This window comes from Python bivittatus, unplaced genomic scaffold (assembly GCF_059951505.1).
Source record: "Python bivittatus isolate LINGU-HERP-01145 unplaced genomic scaffold, Pbiv_v1 ctg000590_np1212, whole genome shotgun sequence".
NCBI classification, from domain to species: domain Eukaryota; kingdom Metazoa; phylum Chordata; class Lepidosauria; order Squamata; family Pythonidae; genus Python; species Python bivittatus.
In genome coordinates this window covers 8,865,155-8,891,252 of record NW_028277086.1, presented here as the reverse complement: position 1 = coordinate 8,891,252, position 26,098 = coordinate 8,865,155, and the positions used below count along the sequence as shown (strand labels likewise).

General features: G+C 41.1%; 1 protein-coding gene across 1 annotated transcript in view; it reads left to right on the top strand.

Annotated features, from left to right (window-relative positions):
• Window positions 1-13,599: 13,599 nt before the first annotated feature.
• CCN4 (cellular communication network factor 4) overlaps window positions 13,600-26,098 on the top strand; it is a 28,774-nt gene continuing 16,275 nt past the window's right edge. The window contains exon 1 of the mRNA XM_007426110.4: window positions 13,600-13,833. Coding sequence (XP_007426172.1) covers window positions 13,786-13,833 — 48 coding nt within the window. The 5' untranslated portion in view covers window positions 13,600-13,785. The remainder of the gene's footprint in view (window positions 13,834-26,098) is intronic.

The window sequence follows — 26,098 nt, the reverse complement described above, 5'->3', positions numbered from 1 at the left end:
GGGACAAAGCATCACCCAGCATTAGGGTACAGGCTGGTAGAATTGCTGGACTGGTTGTTTCTAGAATTATATCCCTCCCTGGGCACAGATGCAGGCCCACCCACCAGCACCCCATTCACCTATGGCACAATCTTTGCCATTGGTATGCAGCTTCCAGTCTGTTTCTACTTCCTTCTCCTTCCAAGCCTGCTGCCAGTGTTTGGTGGGGCAGCTTTTCAAATTAGCTATAGGAATGGAAAACAAAATAAGTATGTTATGTCTCCAATATTCTGAGCTCATCTAATTTACTTTCCCACCAAAATAAACCACCCTGCGACTCTCCACTAGAGAAGAAGCCCCGAATGTGGATCATGCCCTCTAGGGTGGCATTGCTGTCGCCGCTCCTTGAAGCCCTTGGCCACAAAGAGGTTCTCTCCTCCTGCTATAGAACTAGTTCAGTGGATTGTCATTAAACTTCCACACCATCACAGCTGGAAGGGGGCCTACCATTATCCTCTCTTTCACTGACCCCAGAATGCTGAGAAGAACCTCTTGGCAGCTGAATAGCTAGGGAGGCCAGAGAAGGCAAAGTTTTGGACCACCCACAAGCTCTGGAGAGCTGCTGTGACTGAAACTAAAAGACCAGCTTGCCTCTGATTTCACATATGCCGCTGCCAAGTCAGCAATGAATGAATGTATCTCCCAGACTTGGCCAATATTATTGGATCATACAGGGATGGGGCTGCTTTTATCTGGTACACAGATCCCATGTCAAAGCACCTTCAAGCTTATGTCCCAGGCTTAGAACTAACACTGATTCTGACTTTGTGAAAATATGGAATTGAAATCTGGAATCTCCCTCTTCAATAAGCATTGACTGACCTCATTCCATGGTTTTCTAATAGTCCAAACTAAGTTTATTGTTTCTAGCAAGTTCAGAGCAAAGGCATTCAATCTACTGTTGCAACGGAAGCACAAATAAAAACTCTGCCAATTCAGAGCAGATGCTCGTTGTCCAGAGAAAAATAAGATGGGGAAAGGATGGGTCAGTTGCAAGGAGTCTAAGGAGAGATGAGGGAAGAAGAGTTTGTGGTTTGGTGGGCACTGAGAGCTGCTAATGTCCATCACCAAATCCTGGTGATGGAGAATCCCAGGATGGTAAGGTCTGTGGGACCTCTTAAAAGCAGATTGGTCCAAGATTTGGTGAATTTAGCAGAGCATTTAGGAATTAAATGGCTGTGAAATGAGTGGTCCCAGCCATTACTATACATGGGGAATCCATGCTAGGCAGGGGGAAGCATCTGAAGTGACGTACAGCCTAAGGGGCAACGGAGCAGAACAACAAATGAATATGAAATGTTAACAAGGACTTGCTTTTTTAAAAAAGAGGCTGCTGAATTCCAGAACGAAGTCTCTGCAGATCTCTTTTCTTCCCAGAATGAAAAGTTTGAGATTCACCCCACATGCAATTATATACAAAGAGTGAGACAGAGGTACTGTATCTTGGTGTGTGTGTGTGTGTGTTAAATGACAAAAGTAGTGTTGCAATGATACAATACAAGCTCTGTTTCTTTTGTACACCCATGGTGCAAAAGAGGTGGGGCTTACATCAAGATAACACAACATAGCTTTCGGCGTTTTGGCCAAAACATCCTGTGGATGGCTCTGGAGTCAGATGACTCTTAACCCACTTCATACTGAGATCCTAAGACTGCATAGGGCCTCTGAAGGGCTTGGATGGAGCTCCTGGATATTTTCAAAAGCTGTTACTAAATAGTCATTTTTAATGTAATAGAAGGAAGAAGTAATTAAACCTGCACTTGGGGAGTCATAATTTAATCCTAGTTTTAATTAAGTTCAAATATAAATGGAATGAAATCAAATGTTATTTTTGTCCTGGTTCTTCCCACTACATTTTAGATGTGATCATCAGCCCCCAGTTCCAAGGCTGATTGGGCCCTTGTCTCACCTAAAAAAAAAAATGCACAGCCTGTTGTCTACTGATGTGCAGAAGCACTCTGGATGTGTAAATCTTGTCCTAAAGATTGTGTGGCCACCTGTGAATATACTGGGTGATGCTAAAGAAGAAAAAAACCCAAAGTTGGTAAAATTGTTTTGAAAAGCAATTAAACTACGTAATATTGGGGAGATCATCTGGTACTGATTGTTAATTTAGTGGCAGGAACAAGAATGTTAATGACTTCCACGTGATTCAATCCGAGTACCCCTGACAAAACTGCAAAACTCGCAGAGTTTACAAAGCGTGTGCAAATGGAAAAAGTGAATAATAAAATAGAAGCTTATCTTATATGTTACAAAGATAAATTGATTTGTTAATTATTACCAATTATAAATCTGGAAATTGGGTGGGTTGAAGTAAAATGAATAAAATGCATACCACCCAAAACGAAGGGACAGAATATGAAGACATCACGTGCTTTTTCATAGGCATCTCAGGCTAATTCTTTGGAGCCATAAGGACAGCAGATTTCTTTTGTCAATACACATCAAGGCAGATTCCTAAGAGATGCACAAATGTGTCACCGCATAGAAACAATGAAGCAACTTGTTTGTACCTTGTAAAGCACACTAGAAGATTGTAAGCAGAGGGGTTCTTGGCTGCAATTCCTGGACAGGATCCACAGGGGTGAGGTTGAGGGGGGTTAAATGAAATCCAGTTTACTTTAATTCTACACAATCTCAAGACAAGCCAACAGTTTAGATAGCTGATGCAAATTTCTTTTTCTTTCTTTTTTTTAAAAAAACCAACATCTCTTGTTAGAGTTTCCTCAAGAATTCTCTAACAGTTGGTCCTCCAAAAACGAGGAAGGCAGTCTCAGGACGACAATATTGGGTATTATTGATTCTTCATGTGTTTCTTGTACATAAACTTTCAACCAATTCTTTCTCCAATCTTTTTTTAAAGTGGCTGTGAAATCTGGAATTGTCCGGAGTGTTCACTTGTGTGCCTTGCCTTTTCTGCATAGAACAGTTACAAGCTCTTTTAAACAAGAACAGGCACATGAGCTGCGAGATTTGAACATCACAGCCCCAAATGCTTCACAGTCCAGGTTGGCTGTCAACAGGTTGTAGGCTTTACCTGCCCATAACATTTTTCATTTCTGCAATGTAGTTTCTTGTTCTATTTAACATTTCCCTTTCCTTTCACCACAATTATATCATTTAGTACTGGATGTAGGCAGAATCAATTCACTGGGAATTGATGTCCATTGAAACCGAAAGGCATCAAGTATAAGAAAGTTGATCTAGACCAGTGTTTCTCACCCTTGGCAACTTTAAGATGCATGGACTTCAATTCCCAGAATTCCCCAGTCAGCATGAGGAATTCCCCAGCCAACATGGGGAATAAACACTGGTGTAGACTGAGGAGCGGTGAGTTTCTCTGGAGATTCCATGAATGAACATCAGAACCACCTCTGTCCAAAAGCTTTATGAAAGTTTTTTTTTAAAAAAATGCAGTTAGTAAAGTTTATAGACCTGGCCAAGGCTTCTGCTAATCATGAAAAGGGAACAAAGAAAAAGATGTTACACCATGTCTCAGCATTATTTACTCAGACTGGCACCATTAGGCAATCTTGTTAACATCCAACCGTCATCTGTGCTCTCATAATCTACACCACTGTTCCGTGCCTAGCAGTTGCAATGACAGAGAGCCATGATTATTTTCCAGTGATATCCCTCCAGCTATTTGAAGATGTTATCATATCCCCCCCCCCTTTCTCAAGGCTGAAACCCAATTCCTTCCTCAGCCTTCACAGGACTTCATTTCTAATCTCACAGTCGTCCTTGCTGGCATTCTCCGATCCTGTTTCAATTTCTTTTTGCAATAAACGGTCCTAAACTGGACCCAGTCCTCAAAGCAGACCTCAAAATCTGAACAAATACAAAATTGAGTGGAACTATTACGCCCTGTCATGGAACACAAAGATGCCATAAGATTTTGGCCATTTTATTTAGCTTTAAAAATAAATGCATTTTTTAAACCAGGGGCACCATAGACTCCACCTTGATTAATTTTATGTTTGCTATTGTGCCTATGGCCATTGGATTGCAGATCCCTTCCTTATGTGGTGGGGTGGATGGTTCTCCAAAACTTTCCTTCTGCCTATAGGAAAAGGTTGGGAACTAGTTGTGCTAAGACATCTGAGCTGAATTCATGATCCTTCTCTCTCTCGGTGTATGTGTGCCTTTGAGTCAGTTTTTGACTCCTAGTGAGTGCTTGGACAAGTCCCTGCAATTTTCTTGGCAAGATTTCAGAAATGGCTTGCCCTTGCCTCCTTCCTATGGCCGAGAGGGAATGGCTGGCCCAAGATCACCCAGCTCGCTTCGGGCCCAAGGGAAGACTAGAACTCATGGATTCCTGGTTTTTAGCTTGATGCATTCACCACTGCACCAAACTGGCTCTCTCTATTATCCTCTAATGCTCAATCAAAAATGCCTTTTTTCTGCTTCTTTTCTAAGTATCGTCTCATCTTCTGAAACAAGTTGTTTGAAAAAACAAACAAATGAAGAATGGTTCTTTAGTGTGTGACATTTCTGAGCAGATTGAAGTGCTATGTTCCTCTGCAAAGTTTGCTGTTCCTTCCCCAGAAGTGGGGTGTTATGGTCTCATGGACTTGCCTAAAGGGGAGACAATCCATGAGCTCCAGATTACAGGCTTATATGGGGCTCCATGAGTCCCATGGTTGAGCCTACAAAACTGGGGCGGGGGGAAGTGTACTTGACTATTGGACTTAGGTGACCCTTTGCTACTGTACATCCTGTATTGGGGTTTCATTTATGTATTATTAACTCTTAACCCCCAAATAATGTTTTTTTCCTCTTTCTCTCTTTGTAGATACAGCACTTTTTAATTGAAATGTGGGTTCACATGTTTGGATTTTTTATATTTAACATTTTTCTTTCTTTCCCTGATCCTGCCCATCTTTCAGTTCTGCTTCTCCTATTTTCCTACCTTGGCCCTTTCCTCTTTCTGAAGCACAGCTCCCTCCCACTCACTTCTGACATAATGTAGTCCTCCTTTTGAAAAGCTTGCCCTATTTTACTTATGCTCATGGAGGGAATAATGTAATCTTGCTATGAGAAATAGCTCCACAGTCTTATGGTGCTTTGCTATCATGGTGTGGATCTCAGCTGAGATATGGGTGATGGTTGACGTGGCTGATGGTTAGCTACTGGCTGAAGATCTAGTTTTTCCCAACAGGATGATTGACTCTAGTTTTTCTTGATAATGCTTCTTCAATGTACAGTAGAATGATGCAATAGGAAAAAAAAGTCTAGGATCAGCAGGATTTTTAATAACTGTGGGATGTGAACAGGATAAACAAACATTCCCTGAAGGATTAAATGATATGAAGCATCAGGCTGAAGTCAACTGGTTGTCTCAGAGCAACAGAACTTCAGTTGCAAAGGGTATTTGGGAACCAGCAAAATAGTTAAACCTCCTTAGGCTGAGAAAAGCATTTTTCAGGGTCACACACACATCCTTCTTACCTCTGCCTTTTTGCAGGATAGCTATTCTAAAACCCCATTGGCCAAGCTCATTTGGGGAGACAGAAACAGGCCATTATTGTAACTTCTATAGGAATATTCAAAATAGTTATATTTTATTCCTGCTGCATTCGTACTGAAGAAGAATGGATTATCATGTGAACCACCTTCTCTCAGGTCTGAAACAATCCCCTGTATGGTGGCTAAATTTTGCTTGGGCACAATGAAAACAAGACAAAAGCTGATGCAAGTCTGAATGCTCTTCTTTTTCCTCTGTAACTGTTTTTGTTTAATCTACTGATCATTGATCAAACTAAAATTCATTGTGTAGCTCTATTCTTTCTTATGTAGCTACAAAAAGAAAAAAGGAATTAAGGTGGATTTTTATGGATTGTTTCTCTTTTTTTAAGGAAGGAGTTGGAGGTTCTGGGACTGGAGCCACCTTCTCTTTTTGAGTTCAAGTTGAAGGACCAAGAAGAGGACACTCTGGCAGGAAAACACATCAGCAGTGTGGGCAGGTAAGAAAATGAGAAGGCCAGACAGACGAGCACTTGCCAAACTGACCTGTGTCCAGATTAGTGAGACATGAGGAATGTTTAATTTTGCTTTTGGACTTTTTTTAGCCCCTTTAAACGCTTCTACAGTTAGTTTCTCAGGGGCATTTTCACAGACCTTTCCTTTGTCAGAGAACTGCAAATACAAAAAGATCCTGTTGTTTTCCCCAAAACAAGAACATGAGTAAAAACCAGGAAATCAATTCCATGGAGAAAAGGGTTAAAAAAAAAACAACAACTGATGTGGTAACATCACACATTATCTAGGTCTAACTCAGCTTTCCCCAACACATGTGTAGAGTACTACAACATGTTCCACATGAGTCTACTATTTGGAAACTACAACAGGTCCAGAATGCCATGACTTGAGCAGTCATGAGCACACCTCAGTTCACTCATGTGAGATGGCTACTGTGATAGCTGCACTGGTTCCTAGTTGGCTTTTAGGTGCTTGTGTGGTGGTGGTGGGTGGTGATGGTTACATTTAAACCCTTTCATGGCTCAGGAGTTAGATATCTACAGGACCACTTGCTCCTAAGAGGATCTGCGTACCCAGTTAGATTGGGAAGAGCAGGCTTCCTCCAGATTCCCCCTCTTAAAAATGTCCTCTTAGAAGCCTTCTGGGTCACTTCCCCCTTCTCTGGATCAGTGTCCCTCCCAGATATTAAACTTGCCCCAACATTTTGGGGATTTCAGAAAGTAGTGAAAATCTGGTTATGTCAGCAAGGTTTTTTGGGGGAGATGAAAGAGATTTCTCCTGCGTAGGAATATATGACTATATGGTTCCACAGCATAGGAATATTTTCCTATTTTTGTGTTAAATTCATGGATGTTAATGTTGTTATTTATCTGGTTCTATTTTCATAGTTGTTTCAATCCTGTTTATGCATGATAAAATAGTAAGCTGCTGAAAGTTGGTCAACAATTAGAGCAGCATATAAGCCTAGTTAAATAAATAATAAATAAACTTGGTTGCTTCCCAAAGTACTAGATCACAAGTTCCATCAGTCTAGCCAGCATGGTTCCTGCTAGTTGATGGGAGATATATCCAACACCTTCTGAAAGACACCAGGTTGGAGGACGCTGGTCAAACCAGTTGCTTCAAGTGGCGAGTTTTGACTAAGCCCACAAGGGCTTCCTCCCACCCCATTCTTGTAACAACCAGAATACGCCACTGAAATTCTGTGAGAAAATGCTAACTGACCATTTTCATTCTCTCTCTCTCTCTTTCTCTCTCTTGGACATTTTAATCCATAAACTACTTACATATTTATTCTGAGTAACCCTCACTTGCAATTTTTTTTAAAAAAAGGCTGAAAATCACAGCCACATCAACTCTGATAGCATCATGCAGTGCCAACCAATCCTACTTTCATCTCCGATTGGTTGCCCCTTGGCTTTAACCATGGCTTTTCGGCCTGGTGGTGGTGGTGGCTTTAAGAGAAAGGTAGAGGAAAAGAACTATGGGAAAACTGACAATTACAGTAAAACTTGAACAATAGTACTTATATGATAAGGTGAAGACCTTGTAACTGTATGGACACATAGTTTGCTTGCCAGCAATACAGGTGAAAAGCTATCATTTTCTTCCATTTTTTTTAAAAAAAACTTCCCTGTCCAAGCTACAACCTTCACACTCATTGGAAATCTCCCATCCAAATACTAACCAGGGCTAAGCCTGCTTAGCTTCCCATCCCAGATAAGATCACCTAAGTGCTATACCCAGTTGCAGTTACAAAAGTCTATAAATTCCTTGTTTATCCCATCCAAGTGACTGCATTGCCTAAAAGGCTGAGCTATAAAGGAGTTCCCGTTTCAGTCTCTTCACTACCTGAAACAAACAATACGGTGTGAATAGCTTACACAGCCCCCTGTTTTAAACATTACCAGACAAGCATAGAAATCTAGAACGAAGTCCTTGTAGCAAGCTTCTGCTACCTCTATAAGCATGTTCATCTAGAAAGAAATTGTTCATCCCTGCCTATTGAGGACATACTGTTCTTAAGAATAAAAGTACACTTAAAATATGTTGTATTTACCCAAAAAGGAATGTGATCCTGACTTTCAGATGCTCCAAGAAAAATAAACATAGAAAACTCCTGTCTGTCTCATTACTGCATTCTCAGCGAATCCAAGATAATCCTACTATTTTAAAGATAAATTGTTAATTATTTAGGGGGGAAACCCATAATCTTCCTGTTATATAAACTCACTAGTTGTTCGGCTCAGATACATTCAGTCGGAGTGTTTTCTTAAAAGGCACTAGTTTTCTTCAGCTCTTGACTTTTTTTGCCAGTGTAGACTGAAACTGCTCTCCTCCTGCAATGTCTGAGTTTTACATTGGCTGGGTTGAATTCCCTGTCCTTTTAAAAATTATTTCTCCACAGAGTTGGTGAATAAAAAGATTTTTTTGTATTCTTAACTGATTTGCTTTCTGTGTTAGGAACAGGTTTATCCATTTGCCTCATTGCTTAGAACGGTGTTTCTCAACCTTGGCAACTTCAAGACGTGTGGACTTCAACTCCCAGAATTCCCCAGCCAGCCATGCTGGCTGGGGAATTCTGGGAGTTGAAGTCACACGTCTTAAGGTTGCCAAGGTTGAGGAACACTGACTGAGAAGAAGGAAAATCTGCTTCCAAACCAATAGGTTGCTGGTGAGGAACTTTGATGTAAGCCACACAGACTGACTTTCCAATGTGAACTTGCTGGAATATAAGATAAAATCTCCTTCAAAGGGAGTTTGATAGTTTGGGATTTCAGGGACCCATTCATGTGGTTTTCTTGGCAACAATTTGAAAGTGCTTTGCTCTTGCCTTCCTCCAGGATATTTATTCAGTTTACTAATCAAGCTACAAATGCGTGATTTCCTAGAGGTCTCCCATCCAGATCTAACCAGGTCTGATCCTGTTTAGCTTCCAAGCCCAGATAAAGTCAGCAGCATGTTGCCACTGGGATTAAAAAAATCATTGCAAAAGGCAGCCCTCTCCCTTGTAAAAATTCCCACCCTTTGCCCGGTACTTTCTCACAATTCAAATGTGAGGAAGGAGATCTGTATCTTGCATTCTTTTCGTTAATTGTTCTTTCTCATTTTTATTATAAGTATGAACCTCAAAGACAGAAAAGGTCCAGGTTCTCACTGGATCTGGACCTGAAACAGAATCTCTCCACATTTCCCCCCCCCTCAATTTTATTGTATTTTATAGCAAGATTATTGTTATTATTTATATAGGAAGTCTTCATATTTATTCTATTTTAACTAATATTTATTCTTTTTACTGTAAACCCCCCAGAGTCGCTCTGCAGTGAGATGGGGGGTGACAAATTGGAAATGTAAATAAATATAAAGATTACCGGGGGGGGGGGGAAGAACAAAAATACAAATGAAAAAAGAAAGAAACAATGAAATACTAAAGACAATTCATACATGAACAAAAAATGCCAAAACCAAATAGAACCAAGAAATAGAAGAGGGGGGAAAAAAACAGAAAAAAAAAATTAAACCCCCAATAGTAAACATTATTTGTGTGTATGTACGTGTGTGTGTGTGTGTGTGTATGTATGTATATATGCATATGTATATATGTATATATAAATATGAATCTCACCACTTTTAATCCAGCATTCTAACCACTAAACCATACTGGTTCTCATCATCAAGAGGGGACAGAACGTAATGAAACCACTTGTTGCTCAACTCTTTTCACTGCCTGTTCAGATAAGCCCTGAGTTAGATCTGGGCTGCAGATGGAACCGCATTTCCCACCCTGGGTTTCGAGTATGAACATGAGTTTGACTGGGGCAGCAGTGTTGAAGGAAGGGCGCATTTAAACTTTTCCACACATGTTATTTCCACAGCTGGAAATTTCCTGTTTACTCAACCCTGAAGGTGCTTTGCTCTTCTGAATCCCTCCCAGGAACGTATCCTAGATTGAACGGTGGGGACTTTTCCACAGTAGCTCCTTCTCAGAGAAGTTCTCAGCCAGCACTTTGACTTTTAAGAAAATGAAGAACTCTTATTCAGGATTTTAGATGTGTTTTTTGCTTGATTGATGTGGTGTCTTGGACTGGGTTATATTCATCACTAGACTGAACAATTCTGAAGATGAAATTTGTCACATTCTGTCTGCTAAGCTCTTTGCATCTATCAGTGATATATAAATGAGTGTTTGTATAACCAGGCACGCTGAATTTTCCAGTGTAGCTCTCGGGCCTGAAACATTTTTCAGCCTTTAGCCTAAAATAAATCTTTCCACTCTCTTAGAAAGAGGAAACATTCTGTGGTTATTTGCCTTCAGAGCTGATGGTTTACCAAGCCTAGATCACTGGCTGTTTTTTTTCTATATTTGCAGAAGAGCAAGAAATATGCATTACTTCATGTGTTGGGGTCATGCCCCAGCAGCATTTGACAGACCTGGTTTCCCAGGAAGCAAGCAGGATGACTGCCATGGCTTGGTCTTGTTCCGTTTTGAACTTTTCTGACCTGGTTCACATGTTACTGTTGCCACATTGTTCTGCGTTTTCTTTTCCAATGAGATGAACTCGAGCACATGGCTATGCTCTTATCTTGCACATCAGCCTCAAATTAGATCAGACTACGGCTCTGTTTTCACAAAGGAGGAGGGTCTCTGCCTGGATTATGTCACTGGAGATGTCACTCGTTTCAGTGCAGAGAGGCACTTTCTTCATGCACAGACTCAGCAAGTAGGTATCAGAGTTCTTGCTTAGAACTGGAGGTTCTCCATGCAAGGAATCTGTTCACATTAGTCTTTCCCAACCTGCTGCTGACCAAATGTGTGAGATGATCACTTCCATCATGCTCAGCCAGTACCACCATTGTCCATGATGGCTATGAATCTGAAAGGTGCCAGTTTGGAGATGGGAAATGCCGCTCACCTCCTCGTTAGCCTTGAAATCTCTCTCCCATTGGGTAGGCTTTGGGATTGGATAGGGTGAAAGGTGAGGAAGAATTAGGCCCACTTATCAGGAGAAGAGAACTAAGCATCACAATTTGTTTTTACCACATTTAGAAATTTATTTATTTATTTATTTCAATTGATATGCTACCCAGTGGCTCTGGGCAGCATCCAGACAGAAGCCACAACCCAAAACTTTCAAACGTAGACTGCAGACATATAATTCAAAACTAACATGGCAGCCAAGAACAAAAAGCAGTATAATGTAATGAAGTAGCAACCCACCAAGGCACACTCACAAAATGACTACTACAGGCAACTTGCCTATGCTGAAAATGGCCAATGTGGTAGTCAAGGTCGGTCACAAAGGAGCCACCGGAGTAGAAGACAAACTAGACTGACAGATCTATACCAGTGTTTTTCAACCTTGGCAACTTTAAGGTGTGTGGACTTCAACTCCCAGAATTCCCTAACCAACATGCTAGCTGGGGAATCCTGGGAGTTGAAGTCTACACATCTTGAAGTTGCCGAAGTTGAGAAACACTGATCTATACCATCCAAATGTGAGTCGAAAGGCTAAAAATGTGAGTCCCAACCCTTGGATGATTTTATTTTATTTTATTTTATTTTATTTTATTTTATTTTATTTTATTTTTTCAGTTTATATACCTGCCCATCTCATGTTCATGACTCTGATGATGCCACCACATTACAGTCACTTCAGCACACTTGGAAGACAACGTATATTGTTTAACTGCAATCCATGACAGGAAAAAATGCGCTGGTCCCTGCTTTCAACATTCATAGTCTGGGATGAGATTAGCCCAAGTGTATATTTATTTATTCATTTAACTTACATAGTTGCCCAGTCAACGTGAGACTCGGGGTGGCATGCACCAATTAAAATAGCACATAACAGCTTCCCCGCTGCCCAATTAAAAACAGTAAAACATGCCATGCACAAGGCAACTTCATCTGGCCCCAAATAGTAAAAAATAATCAAGATGGGCACAAAACCCAGTGGCTGGAGGAGAAGATAGGTAGGGTAGGGCCGTCTGGATCTTGGGGGGCTGCTGTTCCAGAGGACAATAAGGCACATATCTGGATTCCACCAGATGCTGCTGCTTAAGTGACTGGACTTGGAACATGCCCACCCTGTCAGAACTTATTGGATGAGCGGAAATCAGCGGAGACAGTCAGTCCCCCAAATAACCACGTCCTCTGCCATGAAGACTTGATAGGTCACAATCAGCATCTTGACTCACACGTGGAAACCTACAACTAACCAGTTTTCATAGTGGTATTCAGTGGGTGTACTGAGGTGCACCCATAATTACTTGCGCAGCTGAGTTCTGGATCAGCTGTAGCTTCTGAGTGGTTTTCAGGAGTAGCCCCATGCAGAGTGCATTGCAGTAATCTAGGCAGACAGACAAGGCTATGTTCATAATTACATGAACATAGTACACTATTATCTCAATTTTAGGATGCAGTGTGCTGTTGTCCCAGCCTTAGTATGGGGCAAAGATGGGCAGACTTGGGTGTCTGAAAGGGACAAAGTCCACAATGGTCAAGTAGACAAAGTGAGTGAAATCAGGATTTTCTGGAACTTTCCCTGTATGTTTTGGGGCAGAATTTTTAGAGAGATGCTTTGTTTAGCTCATTTTTTTTTGAAGTGTTCGTTTTTAAAAACCATTCTACACTAAGGGCATTTTGTCCAACAAGATGTCAGCATCTAGAAATCTGGGATGGGAGAGCACCAGGAAATTTAAGGCTGTAAACTAGATTGGGAAACTGAACAAAAACAACATTTTGGAAGAGGGTAATGGCAAACTCCTTTGATATTGTTGCCAAGAAATCTACAACTTGTCTTGAAAGGGACTTTATCTTTATTTCCTATATTATCTTCTGATGTTTTCATCTCCGTTGTTCCACTTGAATATACAATATTATTAAACATTTATACATCAAGTGCATAAAAAGTCATGGCAGGAGGCAACACTTGACTGAATTTTTGAATTTGGATTTCGTTAGTATTTGGATGAGACAATCAGGCCAATCCCACCAGGATGTCCACAGGATATGGTCAAAAAAGTCAAGATGGTGGACCCAGTGGTGCAACTGAAGCTTTGTCTGTTTTTATGTGTGTTGATGAGCAAATAAAAGTTTTATTGGAAGAGTTTGAAAAGAAGCATTGAAGACAAAGGTGGTGGTGAATTGCTTACATATCATCCCCCAAAAATTGCATGAAGACACCAGGAATTGGTGTCACCCTTAAACCAATTTTAAGTCAGACGTTTAGACGTTTTGGGGAGAGGAGGACAGGGATCTGTACCTCTGGAGGCTCACCTTGGAAAAGGTGACCCCTTCAGCTCTGCACCGACCCCTTCCTGATAAGGTCCTTCATTTCCCTCCCATCCTGCCCACCCAGCTCTCAGGGAGAAGCCATAAATAAATATAATTATAGGTGAACCCTGAGCCCAGGACTGGAGTGTTAAAATTACAGTTTGCTGTGCTGATGATATGTGGTGAATTTTCCTTTAAGAAATTCCTGGCAAAAGGCAATGCAGCGAGAAAGCAGGAGGTGGGGATGAATCACCAAAATGAAAGGGAGAGAGAAAAAAGAAGGCAGGAAAAGTTATTCCCGAAGAAATATGCAGCTGTCCAACCTGACGTCAGATCTGTCTTTAATAAAGCTTCCCTGGAGCCAAGGAGAATCAACTCCCATCTCCTGTCAACCAAGCTGCTTGCAACGGACTCCGCCAGGGAGTTGATGTTGTCTGTTTTCAAGATCTGGGTTCAATCAATGTCTTTCACCCTGGCTTCCAGTGATGAGGTGGCTTTTGCCCTGGCTTCTAACAACAAACACCATTTTGCAGGTAAGCGTGCCACCCTGGTTGGCTTGGCCACCCCAGGAGGAAGCAAAGGAAAAATGCCCATTTCTGAAGGCTGGTGGGTGGGGGGTTAAAGAAGAAATCTCTGGCATTTAACTAACTGCAAGACTTGATGAGCCATGGAAAGTTACAAAGAAGAGAAAGACACAGTGATCAGGTGATGGCTAAGGACTGAGGAAGAGCACATTTAAGTAGAGTGTTAAAATGCAGGTTATTTAATTTTTTGACCCAGAAAGATAGCCTTAGATTTGAGTGATGTGCTGTGGGGGGGGCAGGGGGGAGAGAACCTCGAGAACAGAACGAGGCTAGACATAAGGAACCAATCTGTGTTGATTTCCCCATGTAGCCGAACTGGTCTTGAAAATAAGTGCGGGACTACTTAGGTGGAAGAATAAGGGAGAGAAGGGCAAGAGGAGATATTTACAGAGGGAGCATCTCAAAGAGGAGGTGGGTAATACTATAATGTGGCTGCTGAGAGATGAATCAGTGACTTAGAACATGCCACACGTGGCAGTAACCCTCCGGATGAAAGAAACCCTGGGAAGTGCAAGCTGGGGAGCAAGAGACTGCTGCAAAGCTTGGAGGAGCTAACCAGAGCCAAAGGATTTGTAAGATAGCCAACAGTTCGCAAGGGGAAGGCTGCACTTCCCACATTGCAAAAGGATTTGGGCCATGCAAAAAAGCTCCCTACTTTCTCGGATGGTAATCCCAGCAGAGTTCCAGAACTGGAGTTGAGCATTGCAAACTCAGCCCAGGAAGTGGCTGGTTGAAAGGGGCTTGTTGAAGAGCGTGCATAGATATATGAACATTGAGAAAAATTAAGCACAGGATTCAGTATTGAGGCTTTTAAACCAGAGATTGCCTTGTTCGGATGCTGAGGAGCTACTATAGATGAGACTTAGTAACTGCAGTGCCCTGAACCATTGAGTATCATTGATAGGGAAGAGACTGGCAGATAATTTCTAGACAGCTATCAACCATTCAGGAGAACTACAGAGCAGTCTACATGGAAAGCACAGTCTGTAAGAACCTGTAGAAGATAAGTAGGTAAGTCACTCAGGTAGGTAGATGAAGGTAGGTAGGTGGATGAAGATACAGACAGACAGACAGAGTCAGTCTGAATCAGTTCACTTGCAGGATGAAAGTCAGGGTTCTGATCTACCATTGTCAGCCCTTTAAGGTAGTCCAGACAAAAAGCACCAACTATGCGTACTAAATCTATCTTTTTTGTAAGGTTACAGTAACAGAATCTTGCAGGTCTGAAAGCATTTCTCCCCTCCTTTACTGTGACTTTCCAGAAAACTAGACGGGGACTTTTCTGAGATGCTTCCCATGCCCCTTCTCCTTTTGTGGGCTGAGATACCTCTTGCACGAGGGTTTGGCTTGTCTGCAGCTCTTCCTCCTGTCTCTCGAGGTCATTCCCATAGACTATTACAACCATGCTGGTCCAGTTCAGCTTGGCATATAGATGCTTTTCCACTTCCTAGTTTATTTCTGAGAGAGAGTGACCTGCTCAAAGTCACCCAGCCGGCTTCTAGGTTTTAGCAAGGACTAGAATTTGGCTCTCCCAGCTCTTAGCCTTAATCATTACATTACACTGGCTTGCCCTCCCCATATCTGCACTGTCACTGAGTAAAATCATGGAGTTGATGGTAAAGAAAAACATATATTAGCGAGATAAAAAGCATGAATTCTTTTTGCCTCTTGTCTGCATCACTGTAATTGTTTGGCTTTGAATTCCTCAGCAAAGCAATGATTTGCGTGTTTAGAATGGGCTCACCTAGGGCTCTCTCTGTGTGTTTGCGTTCTCTTATTATAACCTGGTCTGTGATTGTTATGACCGTTTTGGGCTTTTCAGAAGCATTAGTGGAAAAGGAGGCACAATCAGTTTGCGCCTCTTGTTAGCAGAGTCCATTCCTTGTCCATCCAGGCGAGAAGGCAGATCTTCCAAGAGAAACAGCATCATTCTCCTGGGGAAATGCACAATTGTACTCTTCTTGGGCAAAGGCATCTGATGACACTATGATTCTCCTGGTCTTCTTGGTTGGATTTTCTTAATGGTGCATCTACGTAGCCTGTTGTACAAATCTGGCCCATTTGATTAATGATTCAAAGTGTAATGCAAGTCCTGAGAATGGGTTACTCAGTAAGCCTGTTGCATGAACCTAACTATAAAGGTGGAAGGAGTCATTGAGATCACCATGTTCAACCCTCTGCTCAATGCTGAAATATAGACTACAACATCCCTCACAGACGGCTTTGCAGCCTCTGCTGGAACACATCCACCTCTTCCCTTGGATGTTAATTCTATTACTGAACTCTTCTGCCTTTTAGGAAACATTTCCTCGTTTTAAATTTTTTTATTGATTTTTCTTATTTTAAAATAATGTGTTTCTTTTTTTGAGAATATATGTTTTTGCATTATAATTATTTTTGTGTGTTTTTTCTTATTTTCTTCGCTTGTTATTATTTTAAAATAGGAAACCTTTCCTAACATTTAACTAAAATCTACCTTCCAATAACTTTACTCCATATTCCATATTCTGCACTGTGGAATGATAGGATGATAGAGAACAGACCCTGACCTTCTCTGGGACATCCATTCAAATACTTGAAAAGTGTGTTCATACCCTTGACCCCCACCTCAAGTTCTCTGTGGATGAATACATCCAGCCAGAGACACATTCTTCTCCCACACAGACTTTCCCAATCTCCTTTTGCCAGACACATGAACTGGTGGAGAAATAATCTTATGCAGATGGTAACATGCTAACCAGATGGCACATTTAATGTTGTATGGGGCTAACAGTACCCATCCCCCAGAAGCTTCACATAAAGGGTGAAGATTTGCAGGAAGCATGCTGTCATCTTTGTAGGTGTGGGCACAAAGCCCTTGATGGATCCAACAGGGATTCTCTTGGCTGTATACACTTGGTTGATTGTATAGACCCCCAGCATTGAGCAAAATTTCTAAAACGGCTTAATGTCTCCAACTACTACATGGAAGATTTGAAAGGCAGGTTTTTTGGGGGGGGGGAGATTAGAGAGGAAGAACTGATGTTGTGGCATACAGAGAAAAAAGGGAAGTATAAAAGAATGTCAGAACATCTCTGTTGCTGACTATTTTTTTTAAGGTTCCATGGGGGCAAAAATATCAGGTGGGGTGATTTGGTGAAGCCTCAAAGTATTTGCATTCTTCATCATTTATGCAGAATTTGTTGCAGGAAGTATCCGGTGGGTGCCTCTAGTGTCAGAGCAAGAGGGATGAGGCAGCCACATAAATTGTACTGGTGAAGTTTTATTTGTCTACTCAGGTGAAACTGCTATCGAACTCAGTAGCACCTTACAGAAGGAATTTGATAACTTCATGGTGGACACATCTCCTAAAATGAACTTCCAAGCTCAGAGGCAATTAACCACTGAATGCTGTCCACTGTGGTCCTCCTCTCCACTTTGTCTGCTTCCCTGATAGTGTCTCCTTAGCCAATGTGAGAAACAGAATGTGGAATACAATGAGCCTTTGGTCCCCCTGATCTAGGGTGGATTGTCTGAGTCCTTAAATCAGTTGCCACTTAGCCAGTAAACTGAGTATGTATGCCAGTAAAAAGAATGTAAGAGGTGCCCTACTGGATCAAGCTGTGGGGCACCATTTTGTGTCACTGCAGGTATTTGGGAAGTTCATAATCCTGGGCAGAAGGGCAACAGCCTCCTTCCACTGTCTCTTCCCATCAACTGGCATACAAAGCCATCTGCTTCTGATTCAGACAAGAGCCATCAATATTAACAGTTGTTGATAGCTTGATCCTACAGGAACATATCCAGTCCCTGTTGAAACCACTGACTGAGTTGATCATAACCCAGGAGGCACCATAGAAAACATTGTTGGTGATCTGCCCTGGGGGAGTGTTATACATTTTGGCAAAGAACATACACCAGACAAGTTGATTCCATGTAGAGAAGGCAGTCTTGAAGATCCCTAGGAGCTAAACCACAGGATCATAGGATCATGGTGACTTAAGATGTATGTCTTACTTCCGGAGTTCAACTGTACAAATTCCAGAGTTTAACTGTGTGCTGTGTGAAAAAAGTATTTCCCACTGTCAGCCCTAATAAATCTCTCTGCATTTCATTCCCATAGATGACCTTGACCTAATGGAAGGCATTTTCTCCATTCCTAGTTTTTGTCTCTTCTCTATCCACAATATGTAAGATCCATGGATGAATTTGTATCTCTTTCTCCCCTTACTCTCCCTCATTTCATGCCAAGGAGCTCCACTTCTGTAGTCTTCTTCAAAGGAAGCTGTTCCAGATATCTGTGTTTCCCTTGTTTTTTGCACTGTTTCTAGTTCTATCATACCCTTCTTAAGGGACACTGATCAGAACCATACACAATACTTCCAGAGTGGTCTGATCATAGAATTGAATAGGTGAGTTGGGTCCTTCCAGATGTTTTGGATGACAATTCCCACAATTTTTTGCCATTATCCAACCATTTGGAATTGTCAGGGCATCTGGATAATACCTGGTTGCCTACCCACCCAGTCTAAGTTATTCTGATACATGCTTTGTGTAACTGTGGCACAAACCCAGAATGTACAAATTCCATTTGCTTGAGAGTTAAATTAGGTTTGCATGACCTAATCTAGTGTGCTTATGACTACAGATGGGAATGGGAAAGCTGGTGGAAAAGGGGTATGGTTTGCCTGGAAAACAGCAGAAGCAGCTCCATTGGAACTTACAGTCCACCCAGATAAAGTATGTGTGACAGTCCAACACCATCCTTCAGTGTTTCCAAGGAGAAAATGAGGAATCTCCTGTTTTCAACTGCTCTTAAATTCATATCATAGGAACAGAGAATGTGGCCTTCGGTTAAAATGAAGGTCCATTTAGGCCAGTGGTTCTCAGCTGGGAGGCATATATTTTTGGCACCCAGGAGAACCTATGCTATCCTCACAGCTGAAGACTTAATGGCAAGTTGGAAGAACTGGTTTTTTGTTTTTGTTTTTTGCCCGTGGGGTGTGTGCACTTATTAGGGTTGTTAGTAAGATTGTGTTTAAGAAGGGTTGGTGTGTATGTTGTGGGAGGCCTGGTCAGGGGTTCATTGGAAATGTTAAAGCCATTTTGTGGGCGTATTCACAAAATAACTATTATGGGAGACTTCCTAAATCATTGGGAGGAAGGAAGGAAGGAAGGAAGGAAGGAAGGAAGGAAGGAAGGAAGGAAGGAAGGAAGGAAGGAAGGAAGGAAGGAAGGAAGGAAGGAAGGAGGACCAGTTCTGAACCTTGGAATGTATGTCTGGGCTCCAACAACTCTTTTTACAGCCCTTAGAACTCCTCTGACCATGGTTCCTGAAAACTGGTAACACAATATCCCACCACTCTGAAGCAGACAACACATGGAAACTATTGTTGTTGTTTAGTCGTTAAGTTGTGTCCGACTCTTCGTGACCCCATGAACCATATTGCGCCAGGCCTTCCTGTCCTTCACTGCCTCCCTGAGTTTGCTCAGTTTCATGCTCATTGCTTCAGTGATGCTATCTAACCATCTCATCCTCTGCCGTCCTTTTCTCCTTTTGCCTTCAATCTTTCCCAGCATCAGGGTCTTCTCCAAAGAGATCTCTCTTCGCATTAGGTGACCAAAGTATCTGAGCTTGAGCTTCATTATCGATCCTTCCAATGAGCAATCAGGATTGATTTCCTTTAAGATTGACTGGTTTGACCTCCTAGCAGTCCAGGGGACTCTCAAGAGTCTTCTCCAGCACCACAGTTCAAAGGCATCAATTCTTCGGCGCTCAGCCTTCTTTATGGTCCAGCTCTCACAGCCATACATTACTACTGGAAAAACCATAGCTTTGACTATGCGGATCTTTGTCGGCAAGGTGACGTCTCTGCTTTTTAATATGCTATCTAGGCTTGCCATAGCTTTCCTCCCAAGGAGCAAGCGTCTTTTAATTTCATGGCTGCAGTCTCCGTCTGCGGTGATTTTGGAGCCCAAATAAATGAAGTCTGTTACTGCTTCCATTTCTACCCCTTCTATTTGCCAGGAATTGATGGGTCCAGATGCCATGATCTTAGTTTTTTTAATGTTGAGTTTCAAGCCAGCTTTCGCACTCTCCTCTTTCACCCTCATCAAGAGGCTCTTTAGTTCTTCTTCACTTTCTGCCATTAGGGTGGTATCGTCCGCATATCTGAGGTTGTTGATGATTCTCCCTGCAATCTTAATTCCGGCTTGTGATTCTTCCAGCCTGGCATTTCTCATGATGTACTCTGCATATAGGTTAAATAAGCAGGGTGACAGTATACAGCCTTGTCGTACACCTTTCCCTATTTTGAACCAATTGGTTGTTCCATGACCGGTTCTAACTGTTGCTTCTTGGCCCGCATACAGATTTCTCAGGAGACAGGTAAGGTGGTCTGGTACTCCCATCTCTTTAAGAATTTGCCACAGTTTGTTGTGATCCACACAATCAAAGGCTTTTGCATAGTCAACGAAGCAGAAGTAGATATTTTTCTGGAACTCTCGTGCTTTCTCCATGATCCAGCGAATGTTGGCGATTTGATCTCTAGTTCCTCTGCCTCTTCGAAACCCAGCTTGTACATCCGGTAGCTCTCGGTTCATGTATTGCTGAAGCCTAGCTTGTAGGATTTTGAGCATAACCTTGCTAGCATGTGAAATGAGTGCAATTGTGCGATAGTTTGAGCATTCTTTGGCATTGCCCTTCTTTGGGATTGGAACATAAACTGACCTTTTCCAATCCCGTGGCCACTGTTGTGTTTTCCAAACTTGCTGGCATATTGAGTGCAGCACTTTAACACCATCTGGAAACTATAGTGAAAGTCCTAAAATACATATACTCTTAGTTATTATTGGTCCATTTATAACCCATGTTCCTTCCAGGAACTCAAGGCAGCTTACATGGGGATCACCCTTCATTTTAGCCCTGCAACAGTAACCCTGAGAGGTAGATTGAGCTGAGAAAGAGAGTTGCTGGTCCAAATTGTCACATGAGTTTCCATAGCTGAGGGTGGATTTGAATCTGGGACTCCCCAGCCTTAGTCCCGTACCTTAAACCTTATACTGCACGGGATAAAGAACAACATGATGATGATGATGATGATGATGATGATTTCATATATAAAAAACAAGGAAGCACTACAAATTTCCCCCCAGATTGCTTCTCTATGTAATATTGCCCTGCCCACCTTGCAGTACTCAAGGGTCCCAAAAATATTAAGGACAGCCCCTCCCTGGGAAAACAAAAACCCTTATCTCTGCCCTGTTCTCTTTTGCTGTGTTTGTATAAAAATTCAATTTAGGGATGCATCTGATTAGGTCAAATCTCTAGATTGCATTGATTCACTTACTCAGTGCTCAAAATGACTCAAATTCTTGAACTGAGTAGGTTTGCTTCAGCTGCTTTTGAATGTGAATTTCCAAATCAAATCAATGATTCAGATTGAATCAACTCTATTCAGCAATCTGAACTGAACTGAACAATTTCAAGTCAAATGGGTTCAGAACAAAATTCTGCTTTGAATCAGAACAAATTGACCTTCCAGATAGACATGATGCTTTGAGTCCAATCAAGGTTAATTTATACCCATCTCATTTTTTGCAAACCATTTCTCCAAGTGAGCTCATGTCTAATTTGAACGAAAGAATAGCCCACGTTCTGGGCTAGAGAAAGCCAACTGAACATTATTTTCCTAAATATGAACTATGAAAGCAATCACTGTATTTTTATAACACGGCAAGAGTTAATGTTAAAAGGTTATTGGTGTGCACACCTCAAATAACCTAGCAGGTTATTTCTTTTACAAATGTTATTGTTTTTATTTATTTTGTTTTAAAAAATATTTATAGTCTGCCCCAATCCTACCAAACTCTGGGCAGTGCACAGCAATGTCTATCCCCCATCATATTAAAATCATATATAAATAATAAAAATCAACAATAAAAACGGAATATATTAAAGGCACCATTCACTTAAGCTAGGGATCAAATGCCCCCTGGAAAAGGCCTACTTGGCCTGGATTTGAAATACTTGTCAGTACAGACCATCCCTATTTAAATCCTGCTTACTTTTTTAAAGAATCATCCAGTGGCTTACAACATTTTTAAAAAAAAATGCATTTCTCTCCCTCTCATACACATGCACACCAGTTAAATTATTAGAATGGCCATAAAACAAATAAACAGAAGAAAAAACAGTCTGTATTAATAAGCAACGAAGGGAAACAAGTTCAGAACTCCAGCCAGGCTAAAACGTGGAATGTGATTTCATACCCAAGATTTACGATTCGTTATAATTTATGGTTTAGTCAACTGAGTAGGCAGGCTGATTCTTGCAAAAATCAAAATCAAATAAAATTCCCAGATGAAGTTGCTCCTAGTCTGCAGGATCCTGGTGATTGAACAAACTAACTAATTTCATCAGAAAATATGCTGGGATGGGAACTCAGTAAAACCATGCCTAAACATAAATTACCAAGACCCATGATTGCCGCTTTGACTTTGTGGATTTCACCCAAGGTTCTTGATCTATTTTGATTCTATAGCGCTCAGTCAGTTTCTCAGCAGACAGTTGTAATATCCTTACCTTCAAATAGTGGTGAGAATCATTTAGTAATCTTTTGTCCTCTGAATAGCATCCTGTCACTCAAGGCTGTCTTCATGAGGCTGATTGCATTTACTGTTACGCCAGTCCCATGAGGTAGATTTAGAGACAAATAGTGACTTGGACATATCCATCCACTAAGCTACGTGTCTGATTGGGAATGTGAACCCAGATCTCATTGCCCTAAGTCCAAGATTCTGTAATAATACACAAGAACTGTATTCACACGACACACTTAGCTGGTTATCGAATTAACCAATTTTCCAGCTTTGCACAATACCTTGAATCTAAACTTGGCAACTAGTCTGGGCTTTTTCAGTCACATACAGAACAAAGCAGCCATGATTAAAACCAGCTGAGTGATGCATGTGGTGAAGATCTGCTGCTTTGCAGATTGTTTAACCTGGTTAAGCATGTGATGCTTAAGACAGTTAACCAAGAGTTTTCCCTTAAGCCAAAAACATCGCCTACCTATCATGAGCCTCTGGTATAGCAACTTATTCCTCAAGAGCATCTGGTCCTGCTGGCTGATCCAGAGCATGGAGAACATACCAGTTCTGGGGCCGCTTGAGAACATTTTGAGCTAACTCAAGGGTCTTGCTTTATATGACTTACACCAGGAGATACGTGATGTGTAATAGAGGAGCATCTGTTCCCTGGTGGAGCCTCAAGTTCAATTTTTTAATAAAGCTCATGTTTAAATCCATCTCCCCAAGTGGTTTTTCAATGGTACTTGGGGGGGCTTTGGGGATTTCACCAAAAATTTGAATGGCTAAATGAGTTATGCCCAAGCCTATATGTGTGGTTGTTTTGCTGTTACTGATGATGATGGGAAAGAGGAAGAAGAAAATGCCATGGCTGAGTCTAACCAAAAAGTTGCAAAAGAGGTCCCTCTCTCAAACATTCAGATTTTTTTTTTTTTTTTGCCAGAACTGTTCTCAGAGATTTTTTGAATATGAGATGGCAAGGCTTGGGTGGAACTGGTGAGCTTCTGAATGTGAAACAGTTGTTCTGTTATTAAGCTACAGCTAATGCTCCTGCCAGAATTGAGAAGACTTAAATTTTTTAAATCATTTTATTAAAGTTTTAAATAAACATAGTAAAAACTAATGCAAACTAAACAAAAAGAAAAGTGCAGAAAAAAGAAAAAAGTAGAAGAGAAAAGGAAAGAAAAGGAAAGAAAAGACAAAGACAAAGACAAAGACAAAGACAAAGACAAAGACAAAGACAAAGACAAAGACAAAGACAAAGACAAAGACAAAGACAAAGACAAAGACAAAGACAAAGACAAAGACAAGAAAGACAATAATAAGTGGATTCCAACCTTCATCACACTGCGCATAAACTAATATACTAACTTTTTACCCTCTTTTAAAGTTACAAATAAAAAAAACCCTCTTCTCCTCATAGCCTAACTTTTATCTATACACAATCCAGAAATCATCATCTTTTCAGTCAAAAAATCCATTAAGAGCTACCAGAAATATCAAACAAATAGTATATTCCTGATCAAATAATCCAACTTTATATTCCTTCTTTTTGCTCTGCAAAATCTGAACTTTTAAATCCTTCATATCCCTCATCACTCTTTGGTATTTAAAAGAAGTCTTCAAAGCTGTCAGCAGCCTACTTTGCAAATCCCATAAAGAGGCATCGTCCAGAATTTCTCATTGCAGCTGTTTCATGTCCAGATCCTCTCCTTGATTTGTCTTTTATATTCCCATGTTGGTAATCTCAATTTGTTGTCTTCCATGCCTTCAAACTCTATAACGTCTATGTCAGGTAAACGTTTTTAAAAGTTTTTCTCATCATCTTCTAAAAGTTTATCCACTGAAATCTGTATCCTTTCTGAGATATTGGTTATTAATATCTCAATCCATGTTTCAAAAAACTCTTTAAGATAAGAAAAAATTATAGCTGGCTTAGCCATTTTAACTCTTTTCTGCCTGGTCCCTTAGTTCCCTCTAGGGTCCATTTGCAACCTTCATCAAGCCTCAGTTCCTAATATGGGTTGAGTTCCATCCCAGTTGTTTCTCATGAGTATATTATTTAATTATATACTTGTTTTTCAAGTCTTACAGCAAAAATAACCAATATTCCAAATCTCTGTTGTCTCCCAATCCATTTAAACTTTCTTTAATCAAAACCCTTCCCTCCCCCCGCTTTTTGTCAGTTGTATATTATTTTAAATTGTTGAAATTCTATTTAAAATTTCTTAAATCCAAAGAAGGTAAAACTCACCAGGTGTCAAATTAAGCTCACCAAATTGAAGCTCTCTAATATCCAAAGTGGTTAAATTGAATATTTCCAAAAGTGATTAGAAAGGGAGTTTGGCTGGCTTTGTGTCCATGAAAGACTCCGCCGCTGCTAAGAGCAAAGATGTCATCTCCCTCAGCTCCTGGCACTCAAGCCCACAGAAGACCACTGTTTTATGGGCTCCTTGGGAAGAGCTGCCATTCAGAGCACTGTGGTTGATCTACCAATCTCTCCTTCTCTAGAGAAACTTGAAGGGCCAGTCTTCTTGCCTGTCTTTCGTTCTACACAGAGGTTGTTTCCACTCATTCATGGAGACATCTTCAGTCAGCCATGACTCACACCAGAAGCATTAGAACTGAGAGAACTTTCAGAAGATGGCCTCTGGAGACCCACACATACATACACATTCATAGGTGCTACACCCCACCTCCCAGTTTCTCTCTTCTATCCCTAATTCCATCCCCTCCCTTACTTTCCATAGGAAAGGAGAAAGGAAAAAGGGAGAAAGAAGAAACGTAATACCAAGGCCGTGCACATGTTTGAATCCAGAGATTCAATTTCAAAGGCCATTTAGTTGAGTCTCTGAATTGAATCACCATTTGGAACTGAACTGAGGATTTCAGCTGAATCATCTAATCAAATTAGATGCCTTTGATTCAACTTGACTTCAGATTGAAGGATCTCGTTGACTCAATTTCAAAAAGTGTATAGAATACATTAGAACAGAGCCAGTTCACACATTGTTAGGAACTTGCCACGTTGCTATTGGGACAGGGCCTTCATCTGATGTTAATAAAGATAAATTATCTTTAAAGAGGTACATTTCATCCTGAAATGGTTATTGAAACTGCATCCAGAGGTCTAGTTCCTTACGCAAACACATCTGTTGAATCTGGAGGTTTCATCAGAATGGAAAAAACGTCACAGTGCAAGCTCTATCTATACAAGTAGTCTTCATTTTGTGACTGCCTCATTTAGCCACCATTCAAAGTTATGGCAGTGATGAAAAAGTAATTTTATGACCAATCCTCACATTTACAACCTTTACAGGTCTGTAAAGCAAAGGAAGCTGAAGTCAGATCATAAGCATAGTCACAGTTTCACTTAGCAACCACTTCGCTTAATGACTGAGTTGCCAGTCCCAATTGTGGTCACTAAACAAGGACTACCTGTGTATGTGCATGCAAAGTTGTGCTGCAGGTACGATGTGGGTGCAGCACATCACAACACTGGGATACTTGCTTTGTCATCTGCCTTGCCTGCAGACAGTGAGGACTTAAAGCACTTTGGGCCCCGCTAAAAAAAAATTATGGGGCAAATGAAGGCCTTAGTCTAGCTCACCATCCTCAACCCTGACTTGGAACAGGATTTCAAACA